We start from the raw sequence: 14907 nt of genomic DNA, 5'->3' as shown, positions 1-14907 counted from the left end.
GGCTTTGCTTGCCATATATTTTCACGCTGCAGGGATTAAAACTGCAGCCAATAAACTCCTGTGAATACCACCTACAAAAACAGGTGATTTTTTTCTAAAAAATAATATTAATATGAGTATATCAAATCACACACATAAGAGCAACAACCCTTACAAAGATCAAACTTCTTGTCTTATTCTCTATGCCAATTAACCAACTCCGCTACATATGATTTATTGATCGAGATAGGGTTAACCCAGGAGCTATATTTATAACTCTCCAAATTATCTTAGCATGGTAATTAAAAAAGTTGTGCCTAATTATTTCATTATGATCGCAGAAGCAACATTTTTTACTACCAGACTAATTCTTCTTAATGAGGTTATCCTTTGTTCAAATAACGTCTTGTTGAAGATACCAAGGAAGATCTTAATTTGTAAATGGATCTTTAGCTTCCATATAAATTTATTAATGAAATAAGTATTCTTGTTTATGAGATATTGATACATAGCGATTATAGTAAAATTGCCATGTCTACACAAGTCCTGTGTAAAAGAATCCGCGTCCACTCCTACCTTACACAACAATCCATGAATCCATGGCAGTCCTGAGCGGTATCAAGGCTTCAAATCCATGACGTCCAACCTCACACAATATTCCTTTTACTATCACACATATACTTTATTTCTGAAAGAAATAGGGAGGCTTAGTTCCTTTTAACCCCCTTGTTTCCTAAAAACTTTAGTCATTTTTTTAAGCATAAAAATGCGTCGATGATATGGTCCCGACCTTTCACAGGACAAACCGGAAGCTAGTCATCATATACAATGTCCTTAATTATCAAGGATTCATCTAATTTCAGTATCAAATAACCCAACTTTCTAGCCTAGAATGAGTTGGAGCAAGAGCATGGATTATGTGCCGATAAGATGGATGCTTCCTAATCACACAAGAAAATCACAAGAACAAAATGTACCAAGCGGCTGAACAGATGAATTTGTTTTCAATTGACGATTATCCATTTTTACCCATAGCTTATATTATATTCAGGACAAGTTTTTCCCAATTTCTTCTATTACATACAAAGGGGATAGAAACTTTTCTTATTTAGATAGTGACCCTTTTCTTAATCAACAAGCTTGGTAAGAACTTATCCGATGTAATAAAGGGTTGTCCAGGTCTTGGCACCTGCTCAGAGTCCATATCACTACAGCCTGAAGGAAATGTTCTGGGCCAGTGTGAGTAAAAGGCCATAACTCTTCTGCTCCCACCCACGAAGTCTCTCCTGTCCATCAAGTAATAAAGCACTGAAGGTGGTCGGCCGGCCGCCGACGACCAAGACCAACAACCGATGGAGGACATTCGGCTGCCGGCGGACGTCCTCTTGTCGGTGATCTCCCGCGCCGCCGCGGGGCCGAGGGATGCCTGCATCGTCGCCACGGTGTCGCCGGCGTTCCGCGCAGCGGCCGACTCCGACACCGTCTGGTCACGCTTCCTCCCGGCTGACTTCGCCCCGCTCGTCTACCCGGCGCCTCCGCCAAGATCCAAGAAGGAGCTCTTCCTTCGCCTCTCTGGAAACCATGCCCTCCTTGAAGACGGCCTCACGGTAGGCTGTGCTTACTCATATGACAAAACAAAAAAGAGGAGAAGCTGAGAAAGTGAGTCTGATATGTGCTCTCGTCCCGCAGAGCGCGTGGCTGGACAGGGAGACCGGCGCTAAGTGCTATATGGTTGCGGCCAGGGCTATGAGGATTATCTGGGTGGACACGCCGGACTACTGGCGCTGGATCCCGCGCGAAGACTCAAGGTTTGCTTAATCCGGCATCTATAGTTTAATTTGTTCAGATCTGGTGTGCTTCAAACTTGTTCTATCGAGCAAAGCAATTTCGAGGTCTCGAGGAAGTCAGAGTACACACATGCATACTCACGGCCACTACACACCACTTCTTGTGTCTACACATGCGTAGGTCCATTCTAGCACACGTGTAAATAAGATTAGAGAACTACTCTCACATTGCTTTGCACGACTTTGGATACCCACCACATATTTGTTTAATGTTTCCAGATGAAATTAAATTTCAGAGAAAACGTGAGCACAAACCAAAAGCAAGGGTCTTCGTCGATCAGGACACAAACGTTCAGCCATATGTCAGCACTTTTTGTGTCTAATCATGTCAGTAATCCATCCCGCACAAGGAAGACGACACGGATGCTAGTGCGGACAATGATCTTTTTATCTGTGCCAGCTCCTATTATCAGCCAACCCATATAGTTGGACCAAAATTTAGAAAAGTAGCGAAAAGTAACTGTCGGTGTACTTTTGCACGTGTTAGAATATATTATTATTCTAATCGACTTTCGCTGGTCGATGGTAAGATGAGTTCCTAGATCTACCGGTGCTTGATAAACGCAGATGCGTGTCGGGTACTAGTGCTAGCGGTGTACGTATGTTAACCTATAGCTACCATGTAGATTAGTGCGGTTAGAATACTCTCATTGGCCATAAAAAATAATCTTCATCTTTCAGATCGTTCAATGAGTACTAGATACGGCTTGTTATGAATGAATTGCACACACAGTACTAGATACGGCTTGTTATGAATGGGTTGCACACACAATAGATGCACATTCAATGGAATGTGAATATGTATGTTTTAGACGTTCATAACAACATATGTACTGTCTCGTAGCTTTGTCATCCTTTGGTCATCCATTTTCAATTCACATGCTCATACAAAGATATAATTAGCAATTCTTGCAGTTCATCATTATCAACATAGATAAGTTTATCAATTAGGCATGCAGTTCATCAACATAGATAAGCAGTTCATCATCATCTAGAGCTAAACTAAGCAGTTAATCAGTAACATGGAGAATGATAAATCCTGAAAAGAGTAAAATTGACAATTCCTGCGTAACAAAATCTCTTATACCACTAGATTCCACCACGGGCACGACACTAGCCGCCCCACTGCCGTCGCCACCACTGCGACGGAGCTCATGGTCAAAGGGGAGGCAACAACGGCACATGGTGAGTTCATGCTCCTAGGTTGTGCGAGCACGGGCCTTCGCTGCAGCCAAGGAGGCTGCCGTGGCTGTAGATCTGGCCCGGGTCTCCAACGCAGTCTGTCTCCCCACGATCGCGGTGGCCGCATATGCGAAATCATGGGTGGAGGCCGCAAGGGCCTTTGTGCTTCCACCACGGATCCGATAAGGGTGGCTGCGGCAAGGGCATGGAGGACCATCTCCCTTGCGGCTGTAGCAACTGCCACGCGTGATGTCACCTCAGCAAGGCCCGTCACCGCGGCCGCCATAGCCTTGGCCTCCTGCTCCGCGGACGGCACATGTGTTTCAGGGATAAGGAGTGTGTTCCAGGGTTAGGGTTCAGGTGTTGCACCCTCTCCTATATATAGGCACATGTGCTCATTCTAAGCGGCTGTGATCTAGACTGGTTAGAATATGTACTCATTCCAAGCAACTGTATTCTAGACCGGTTAGAATAATGTTTATATAAGAAAAAAATGAAAACATAATAAACACAAGTGAATAAATCATAACACTAAATATTAGTACTTGTTCGGTTCTTCGACATCCACATTATGAAATTTAAACTAACATCAAATTAACTAAAATAACATACACGACCCCGGCTGGCCTCAAGAAGCTGAGAGTATGCTTCACGGATGATGAGCTTCTTGACGTGGCAGAACATCACATACTCGTTGCACCATACCCAGGAGTGACATGGAACCCGGCCACATCCTTAGGCAAAGGAAGCTTGACGTAGAAGACATGGCCATGATCGTCGTCGGGCAGGATCTTGCAATTGTAGTGCCACATTGCCTGAGCAACACAGACGCTTGTGGTGACAAAGAGCTCAAAGTTGTCCCTCGTCACATAGGCGATGATCATGAGATTCTGATCTCCGTCCCAAACCCGATGCTACTAGAGGATGCGGTGAGAGACAATCATTTCCTCAACTGGTGCCGGCGCTGCCATTCTCTGCCTCCCCTGCAGTGTTGGATCATCATAAGGTCAATATATTGAGCAGATGATTGGCATAAGAACAAGCTGATAATAGGCAGGACCTTTGGCGAAGATCGACGATGCTGCAGATGAACAAATTTGCAGTGCAAGTGCCGAACAAGAGAATATATCGATGTGGACGCCAAGAGTAAGGCCGGATGACCACACAACAGTAGCTATATATGCGGCAACAAACTTGCAGTGCAAGATGAAAGCCATCAACCTTCCGGATTCATGAATTAACACTGCACACGCTCCAAGAGAAGCCAATGAGTTATTTCTCTATGTCCACTAACGCTTGTAGCCAAATTGGTCAAAATTCACACTGCTACGTTAAATAACTATTCTAATCCATCTAAATCTAAGCTGGCTAGAATACACCAATATATGTGTCGGTGTTAAATCGCACCGTCATGTTTGTGTAATAAAAAGTAAAATAAGTAAAGCAAATATAATATGTACAAGTTAATTATTTACATAAATTGAAACCATTACATTACAAATAAGTACATATATAAAAAATTAGTTAAATACAAGCGATCAATACATCTGCCTAGGATGTCCGGCTAACTCATGGTTAGTGTCGTGGATTCGGAGTTTCTTCACCTGCGTGAAAGCAATGAACTCCTCGTAGAAACACTAGGTGTGATCATGCAGTTTGTTAGCGTCCGCAGAAGATAGAAGTGAGGAAGGTGTCGGCGATGGCTGCTCCCTCATTATCATCCTTCATGATCTTCCAGTCCTTGTATGTGCCCAAGCACGTGTCGATGCACGTTCTTGCGGTGACCAAAGGATCGAAGCGATTCTTCAACAGGTTGGCGACCACGATGCGATCCTTATCACCATCCCATATGTCAAATTGTTGGAGGACACGGCGAGAGATGAACATCTCTACGATAGGCTGATGGCGGGTATCCTCCGGCACCACCATTGCTTTGATCTTCTCGAAAGAGGTAAGTAGAAATGCAAAGATAGAGAGAGAGAGAAAGAGACTTTTGGAGTGCGAGTAGATCGTGCAGATACTTGGAGTGGTATGGCCTTTAAATATATAGAGTGGAAGGATATGAAGTGCTTGAACTTCTCGATTTCACACCCCATCAGACCACATCGGTTCAACTCTTCTCTCTTGACATTACACCCTGTCATCAAAAGATACATATTCAACTTCTTTCTCGACTATCGTGTACGTACCCGTTCAAATTCATCCGAATCGGTCAAAATTCAAACCGCTACATTTAATACTAGTATAATCGGTTGATTTTCAAACAATCTAAGATATTGAAATATATGTGCTGGTGCATATTGACAGCGGTAAGTTTATGTATTTATTTGTGTCAGTTCTTGTTTGCACCGGTGCGAATAGACTAGTCACACCGGTGCGAATATATTTTCGTAGTATCCCACATTTCGTGTTATATTGTTAATACTCTTCTTTACATGTTTGGCCTATATTGTTAATACTCTTCTTTATAAGTTTGACTTATATTGTTAATACTCTTATTTAAAAGTATGGTCAAACTTAGGATAGTTTCACTTCGTATAAAAGTAGAATGACACTCTTTCTAGGCTGGAGTTGTACAGGACTGCCCTATCATGGAAAAATTCTTAGGTGAATCCAATAAATAAGAATAAAACTATTGTTGTTGGGAATTGCATAAAAAACTAATAACTTATGCCCAGCTGTCAGCTATAACTGTGTTCCCGAATAATTGTCTCGGAGCCTAAAATGTTTAAAATAGCCTACATAAACCGTGGCACACAGCTAACATTAACAAACATGTAAATGGTAGAATGCTGTCAAATTAAGCTAATAAAACTTGACTAATCATAACTTTTTCCTAACTATAATATCTAATTTAAGATGTTGGTGGCATGATTATCTGAATGGGGATCTGGGATCATATATCATTGGGCTTTTCTTGAAACATATAATTTGTATTCTCACATTGGTAAAATAGAATTGTTCAGCGACCACTCCTTTTCTTTTTCCCAGAGGATAATGTGACTATGTGAGTAAAATTTCCATGATGGAAAACGACATGTCATTCTAACATAGTCTTTCTGCTAGAAATTTTTGGTGTATATTCTTTGGGTGAAGCCTGGTTTTGCTTATTAAAGTGGTTTTTCAACCTGACTCTGACGCACTATAGTATATTTAAAGGAGGCGGCCGGACTCCCTAAAACCTATTTGAAGTCAATATTTTTGTATTGCTTTGGTTTGACTTTATTAAAGAAAACTTAGATGGTACAGAATAAAAAGGAAATGGAAAGCATGCTGATGAAAAAGGAGAATGTTTTGTTTGAGAATGTAAGAATGTCGAATTTGGATACAATGTTTTGTTCAAGTTGCTCACTAATTTAATCAGAAGAAATTTACCACTGATTCAATTGTGCGATATCAATCAAGTGAAATCTAATGGAATTCCCATAGGCATTAGATGGATGACAAAAGTTAACACCATTATATAAATTATCCCCAGTAATGGTCTCATTAGATAGAAATCATAGAACAAAAAATGAATTAGGTTTTCCTTTTTCTTGGTTCTGCAAAGGGCAGTCTATCCATTATATCCTCTTTCTCCATGATGAGAAATTTTCCATGGGACACTCGAAATACCTTTGGCTTTCTCTCGTTACAGGCATGATGTAATTACATTAAAAAGGGAGCTAATTGAGGTGCCTCATTTATTGTTAGACACCTTTGTAAATCAAATGAACTGAATTGTCCTTCAAAAAACATACAGGTTCCCGACATGCGCTGAACTGTTAGCGGTTTGTTGGCTGGACATCTCCGGTACCATAACATGCAGGATGCTATCAGGTGACACGCGCTATGCAGCCTACCTGGTATTCAAGATGACCGATGACTGCTATGGCCTGGATTCTCCTCTTCAGCAGGCATCGGTCAGCGTCGGAGAGGGCACATCAACCCACTCGGTCTGCCTACAGGGCTACGTGGGCGACGAAGAGAACGACATAAGTGAGGAAGGACTTCCACCTAGGCTCCCACATGAGAGGCCTGATGGTTGGATGGAGGTGGAGCTAGGAGACTGGTACAACCATGGAGGCGACGACATAGAGGTTCGTGCCAGTGTGAAGGAGACCAGGTTTGGAGGCAACTGGAAGAAAGGGCTTATTGTTCAGGGCCTTGAATTTAGACCTAAGAACTGATTGAGGCCGAGTTGATCATAAAATTATGTCCCAGTTTCGAGTGCATTCATTTTTCAGTTGAGTTGTTTGAGTCCCCAAAGTAAGTTTGTACGAAGTATGCATGTTGCAAACATATCCACATATAGAGTAAGTGAATAAGTAGGGCTATTATGTAACCCTTGGTGCCAAAAGGGTGGTCTATTTTCGAAGAAAAAGGTGTTAAATCCCTTGGCACAACTTAGTAGCCTTTGCAAATCAAAGTATGACAGTGGACTAGATAAAGTTGAGAGCGAGACAGAACCATGAAATACGCCTGCAGCCGTTCCTGATGCAGGTTTTTTTTTCTCTCCGACAGTTATGAGGAACCTGCTCTGCATTCCTTGTGCAAAAAAATAAGTTTTGAGGAACAGAGTGTATTGATCCGCTTGACTTGGCCCTATTCCAGAGCTTTGCCTGGAAGATTTTTTTTTTAACAAGAAGCTTTGCCTCGAAGATAATTACCTGGAACGGGAGGGAGCATGGACTGGCACTGGCACCACAGATCAGCCTGTTGATAATTCGATTCTGACTCCCTCGCCTTCCTCTTCCTTCACCCCTCGTGTCAAAACCGCCGAGATGCTTCAACTAACGCAAACAAATAGCTGGAACAGAGCCATCGCAGGCCGAGATGTAAGGATTCTTGGCACTTCTCGGTTTGGGGAGCATGGGAGAATCTCTCGCCCTTGCTGCGAGTATTCTGCTCGACGCCCTTCTCGTCGTCCTCGGCGACCAAGGATGACCTGAAAGCTGGAGGAACTGGGGAACCTGGATCATGCGCAGGATCCGGGCAATGTTGCACAACGCCGTAAGGAGTCCGCCAAGGTGCGGCTCAGGGAGCTCGAGGAGGTGGCGTACGATATGGAGGACGTGGTGGAGTACGAGTATGAGGTCAACCGGCACAAGGTCGAGGCTCTCGAGCGTTCCTACGGCGTTCGCAACACCGGCAAGCAAGAGTATCCGGAGGTAAACCATCTCTGCTATATTTGTTCTCCACATCTGTTTGTGTTTCCAATTCTAATTCAGTAATTTGGCCTCGTGTATGGTTTTGCACAAATTTCCAGTAGCAGTGTATAGGGAGTACATGTTAGCCGCGCTTATGCTTTTGAACAAATTAGCAGCCTTTGGGAAAGAAATATGGATGGATTAACCCTTCCTGACACAGGGAAAATTCCCTGATATTATCGAAGAACCTGCTCTGCATTTCCTTGTGCCAAAGTATTATCCCGCTTGGCTTGGTTCCACTACTCCAAAGCTCCGGACGGTGAGGTGTTAGAAAATGGAAGAAAATTCCATGCATCCGGTATGCAAACCAGATCGTGTGCCTATTTGCTCCCACAAAGCGACGCGTGGATGCTGCGGCCATCCGACGGATCCTGATGAGGGCGTGTGCCCACAAGCCAAAGATGCAGCAGCTCGGCTCCCAACGCTATTTCGCCCGCCGTCCGCTCTTGGCAGTCGGCTCGGCTCCCGTTCAATGCGCACCGCTGCCGCGGGAGCGTTGGGGCCACCAGCGGCGACGGCAGCCAGTAGGCGGCAACGCTACTGGCATGCGTGACAGCCACACTGCTGGTGCTGCCGCTGCTGCTGCCCCCGCTCCCGCCTCCGCCGCTCTTCCTGCTCGTGTCCGTCGCCATCTTCGCCGTCCTGGTCCTGCTCGTGCTCGTCCCTCCGACGTCAGGGGCGCCACCAGCACCGCCACGCCCTACTCCTCCTACAGCTAGCTACCTGATTAGATTGGGCGCCCGGCCTTGTCGTCATGTAAATGTGCTCGTCTTGTTCCTCAGAGATCAATCCATGGAGAGGATTTTGTTCTGCTCGATTCGATCAGTCCCGATTTCATTGATGGCTCTTCCCACTCTGCATTTGCTTCTGCTAGTACGATGGTGGCAAACTGACAACCGTCGAATTGAGTTCATTCTTGCAAAGTTGCAATCTAGAATCCGACCCGGACATTGATTCAGATTTGGATCCTGAACTCGTAGAGATCTCTTATGATTCCGCCTCCGAGTTCGAGAGCTCTGCACCATTGAACTAGATGCAGAGCACAACGACGATCGAGTGGCAGCTCACGTGCTAGCAACCAGATGGGCCAGGGTGATGTGGGGGCAGATTCAGTTCAGTTTCAACTTTCAACTTCCAAGGGAGTCAGAAATTCATACCAGTGAATAGTCGTCGTGTTCCTCGCGCAGCTTCTATCCGGGAAACAAGCAGGATCATGCAGTTGTTAGGATTTCCGAGAGTCGACACCAGCAAGATCTCAATAAACATGGACACGCTACTCTGCACAGATTTTTTTTCCCGTGAAGTGTTGCTGCAGCTAGAAGATGAGCGCACCGAGTCTTTCCCATGAAGTGTTGCTGCAGCTAGAAGACGAGCACACCGAGTCAAGGCCGGGCGCCCAATCTAATCAGGTATCTAGCTATAGGAAGAGTAGGGCGTGGTGGTGCTGGCGACGCCCCTGGCGTCGCAGGGGACAAGCACGAGCAGGACCAGGACGGCGAAGATGGCGACGGGCACGAGCAGGAAGAGCGGTGGCGGCAGGAGTGGGGGCAGTGGCGGCAGCAGCACTAGCAGCGTGGCCATCACGCACGCCAGCAGCGCCGCCACCTCCGCACCCAGGTAGCTTCCCCCGATGCCCGCCCGGCTGCCATCACCGCTGGCGGCCCCGACGCTCCCGCGGCAGTGGCACGCATTGAACGGGAGTCGAGAGCGGACGGCTGGCGAAATAGCGCTGGGAGCCGAGCTGCTGCACCTTTGGCTTGTGGGCACACGCCCTCGTCAGGATCCGTCGGATGGCTGTGGCGTCCACACCTTTGACGAGCCGCTCGCTAATGTCCACCAGCGAAAAGCGTAGATTAAATCTACCGAGACAAACTTCCACATTAATAGATGACAACGGAGACACAATTTTTGTTAACGAGGTTCAGCCGAAGCCTACATCCCCGGGGCATGACTATGGGCGCTCCTCCCCAATACTGCAACATCGGTCGGTTCGGGGTCCTGGCATCGTGCCGCCTCCCCCTACGAGCCTGTCGCTATGTCATCATTATTACAACAGCAGCCCTCCTCTCATATTTATGAGAAAGCCTAGGTTATAGAGTATGACATGGACTCTACCCTATACTGCTAAATACAACTCAAGTCCCATCGTAACCGGACTCCTACAAATATTCGACACAATATCTAACAAACTCCACCTTGGTGAATATTCCATCATCTTGACATCATGTGCGAACCAGCCTCAAGAACCACTCGATGTTCCACATCATGTTCCAGACAGCTTCCAAGAAGGTCGGACACATGATGCAGATCGTCAACCTTCACGCCAACACAAATGAGGCTGAGCACATCCAATTCCAGGATAGCAAGAATTGCCACAATGATGATGACAAACCGCCAACCCATCAAGACCACCAGGGCCAGCCCCGGTCAGAGCCGTCCTGACCTCAAAAGAGGGCCCCTGACGTCCTCAGTACTAAAGCCGACCCTGCGAGCCAAACAACCTTCCTCTGGGAGGAATTTGATGATATGTCGAATCCCCATGCCCCTTCCACAAGGATGCATGCCATAATCTTCGAGACCGCACGGTCCTCAAGAAAGAGCTTGGCGCCCCGATGGAATACAAACGGCCTCATCGAAACGACTACCGCAAGGAAGATAACCGTTGCGACAACTGCCTCCACGACGACCAACGCAAAGAAGAGCACCGTGACCAGCGCAACCCCGATGCCAACCAAGGCACTAGCAACAACAACAACGAGTTCCAACACCCCGAGCGGGAGGTGAAGACCATCATCGATGGCCCTAAGGCTTTCTGCAGCAATCACAAGCACAAGATGCAAAAGCGGGAAGTGCACTTCCTCTCTGTCACACCAGTCCAGTATCTGCGATGGTTGGAGATGCCCATAACCTTCTCCAGGGAAGATCACTTGGTGCACATCCCAGACCCTAGGTCTTACTTGCTAGTAGTGTGTCCACCATTAACAGAGTTCTCCTCTCCAAGGTGCTGATCGATGGTGGCAGCAGCCTCAACATCATCTTCACCAAGACCCTGAAGTGTACGGACTTCAACTTTGAGCGGCTCCTTCCCTACGAAGACCCATTCTACGGCATAGTACTTGGCAAAGGATCCTATCCTATCAAGAGAGTCGTCAAGAATATCACGTTTGGCACCCCCAACAACTACCTCACCGAGCACCTCACCTTCGAGGTTGCCAACTTCAAGACCTGCTACCATGTCATCTTTGGCAGGCCAATACTTGCGAGGTTCATGGCGATACCCAACCATACCTACTTCATCCTCAAGATGCCAGCTCCAAACGGCGTCATCTCCATCTTCGATGCTGTTGAAACATCCTACAAGTGTGACACGAAAGCCGAGACCCTAGAGTACTCGGCCAAAGCCACCATGATGCTCGCTGAGTCCAAGAAGGTGGACCAGAGTCAGCTAATGATCCCAGAAGTGGATCCAACGCCCATGGCACTGCAGCTCGACCCGCAAGTCAAGAAGATCAGCCTCGGCCTGGAAGAGACCTCCAAAGATGAAGAGAACTTCATTGCCAACCTTGCCCAAACCTTCGACAGCATCCAGGTCTATCGATGGAAACTCAACTCAGGCAAACGTGTCTTTGGTGTCCCATCTGGAAGGCTCCTGGGGTTCATGGTCAGCCAATGAGGCATCAAAGCCAACCCTGTCAAAGTGGATGCCATCAGGAACATGGCATAGCCGGCCAGCAAAAGGGACGTCATGATGCTCACAGGCCTGATGGCGGCTCTTAGCCATTTCATCAACAAGCTCGGTGAAAAGGGACTCCCCTTCTCTAAGCCGCTCAAGAAGGCGGACAAGTTCGAGTGGGATGACAAGGCCCGCAAGGCCCTTGAGGAACTCAAAACATTCCTCTCCACCCATCCCATCCTGACAGTCCTAGTCAACCAAGAAACGTTGTGGCTATACATCTCCGCGACAACACATGTTGTAAGCACGGTGCTAGTTGTAGAACGCGAAGAACCCGGCCACACTCACATGGTGCAAAGGCCGGTATATTTACGCTAGCATGGTCCTAAGCGACTCCAAGATCATCTACACGGAGGTCCAGAAATTGCTCCACGCAATCCTGATCACCTCCCGTAAACTGCCTCACTACTGCCAAGCGCACAAGATTCGAGTGGTTTCCGTCTACCCGATCAGCGAAATCCTGCACAACAGGGATGTTCACAGCCGAGTTGTGAAATGGTCTGTGGAACTCAAGGAATTCGACATCGACTTTTGCCCACATCATGTGATCAAGTCCCAGATCCAAGCCAACTTTGTCGCTGAAGTGACTAAGATTCAAGAACCGCCCTCCCTAGAGAGGTCGAAGCACTTGACGATGTACTTCGACGGTGCCCTCAACCTTGAAGGGGCCGGCGCTGGGGTTCTCTTCATATCCCCAAAAAGCGAGCAGCTCAAGTATGTTCTGCAGATACATTACAAGGCCACCAACAATGACACCGAGTACGAGGCCCTCATACACGGGCTTCGTATTGCCGCCTTGCTCGGCATTAAGCACATCCTCGCGTTCGGCGACTCCAAGGTTGTCATCGAGCAAGTCAACAAGTCCTAGGAATGCACCAAGGAAACCATGGACGCCTACTGAACTAAGGTCCACAAACTCGAGGCTCATTTCGACGGCCTGGAGTTCCATCACATCCCTAGGGAACACAACGTCACCACCGACATCCTATCCAAGGTCGGCTTGAAACGCACCCAAGTCCTGGTCGGCGTGTTCATCCAGGACCTGGGAAAAACCTGCATCAAGATCCTATACCCAGACCAAGATGGCAGCAATGCCCAGCCTTAGGCCGACCTAGTGTCCACCAATGTCCTAATGATCGAGGTGGAGGAAGACTGGCACAACACCCTTCATTGCATTTATCACTGACAACATGTCTCCCGAGGACAAAGCCGAGCATGAAAAACTTGTAGACACAGCACCAACTACATTGTGATCGGTAAGGAATTGTATAGTAAGGCCACATCTGCCGGCATCCTAATGAAGTGCATCCTCCACAAGTAAGGCCTCGAACTCCTCCACAAAATCCACTTGAGTTCATGCGGGAATCACATCGCCTCAAGTAGGTTGGTTGGGAAAGCGTTCTGCTCAAGCCTTTACCAGCCAACTACTATTGCCGACGCAAAAGAGCTCATCCAGAGGTGTAAAGGTTGGCAATTCTTCTCCAAGCAGCAACACGTTCGAGCCCAAGCTCTACACACAATCCTACCATCCTGGCCCTTCGCTTGCTAGGGGCTGGATATGGTCCGACCCTTTAAGACCACTTCGGGTGGATACACCCACATCTTTGTGGCAGTTGACAAATTCACTAAGTGTATCGAGGTCAAGGCTGTAACCAGCACAGAGTTGGCCAAAGCTGCCCAGTTTATTGAGGAAATCACCCATCACTTTGGGTTCCCCAATAGGATCATCACCGACCTTGGCAAGCAATTCACAGGATCTGAGATCTAGGATTTTTGCCAAAACAACCTAATCGTGGTGTACTACTCTTCAGTAGCTCACCCACGCTGCAATGGCCTAGTTGAACGTGTGAATGGGATGGTCCTCCAGTCCCTCAAGTCTCACATCTTTAACAACATATCCAAATACAGCACTAGTTGGCTCCGCAAGTTACCCCATGTCATTTAGGGCCTACGAACCGAGAAGAGTCAGGCTACCAGCTATACTCCCTTCTTCCTGGTTTACGCCTCCGAGATAGTGTTTCCAACGGACGTGGCCTTCGACGTCCGGCGGATCCAATACTACGAGGAGGGTGAAGCAGAAAAGAGTCGGCAGGTTGAAATCGACAGCCTGGAAGAACACCGCGTGGTAGCTCTCATCCAGCACACACGGCACGAACAGCAGATTCGACGCTACCATGTCAGGAATGTCCAAAAACGCTCATTCAATGTCGGTGACCTCGTGCTCCGCTAGATCTAGTCCACCAAGGACATGCACAAGCTGTCAGCCCCCTGGGAGGGTCCCTTCATCATCAAACAAGTCATGTAGCCTTGCACTTACCAGCTGTAGTGGGCAGATGGCTCAGGCATCCCAAACCCATGGAACATCCAACACCTGTGGCGCTTCTACCCCTAGGAATTAAAAGCTATGTACTCTTTTTACATTTTGTATTGAATAAATAAAAGTTCAAAGGTCCTTTGCGTACCTACTACCTTCTTGCTTTCTTACCTGAGGACTCACGCTTGGGGGCTATCCGATCTGATCGATAGACCACAATGCAGGTATGCTCGGGGGCTTCCCCTGTTACATGCCTACCTGGGTCTCACCCCTTCTCCTACCCCTCTCACGGCAAATACAACTAATGTAGACAACGTCCTACCTTGCAAAACCCAAACAACTTTGTGTCCGCCCCCTCTACAAGCTCGAGATCTGCTCTCAGCAAAGTGCTACCCAGGCAAGGCTGGGCGCTTAGTGGCTACAGGCCTAATCTATACGATGTCCTTTCATATACACCAAAGGAGGGATGGAAGCTTTCCATTTGCACAAGTTAATTTCCTAGCTTACTTGTCTCTCAATACATATTGATACACATCATAGATTTTCCTTTATAGGTCAACCTCTTTGACTACCTCCTTCGCAACCTATTGATACTGGTCGGCCAACTCTGGAAGGCTATCAGGATCGAAGCCCTTGGCAACCCCCGCTCCGACGCGCTCCACG

General features: G+C 47.2%; 2 protein-coding genes across 2 annotated transcripts; both read left to right on the top strand.

The window, feature by feature from the left end:
- Positions 1-1180: 1180 nt before the first annotated feature.
- Positions 1181-7503, top strand: LOC117866200 (putative F-box protein PP2-B12). The gene is made up of 3 exons (XM_034750359.2): positions 1181-1586; positions 1669-1787; positions 6751-7503. Exons 1-3 carry the CDS (start codon positions 1332-1334, stop codon positions 7175-7177), a joined length of 801 nt encoding a protein of 266 aa, XP_034606250.1. The 5' UTR covers positions 1181-1331; the 3' UTR covers positions 7178-7503.
- A 4746-nt stretch (positions 7504-12249) lies between these two features.
- Positions 12250-12798, top strand: LOC140220250 (uncharacterized). Its single transcript, XM_072290267.1, has one exon. The coding sequence runs from the start codon at positions 12250-12252 to the stop codon at positions 12796-12798; it is 549 nt and encodes a 182-aa protein (XP_072146368.1).
- The last annotated feature ends 2109 nt before the right edge of the window (positions 12799-14907 follow it).

Source organism: Setaria viridis, chromosome 8 (assembly GCF_005286985.2).
Source record: "Setaria viridis chromosome 8, Setaria_viridis_v4.0, whole genome shotgun sequence".
Classification (NCBI taxonomy): Eukaryota; Viridiplantae; Streptophyta; class Magnoliopsida; order Poales; family Poaceae; genus Setaria; species Setaria viridis.
This window is presented reverse-complemented; position numbering and strand designations above follow the sequence as displayed.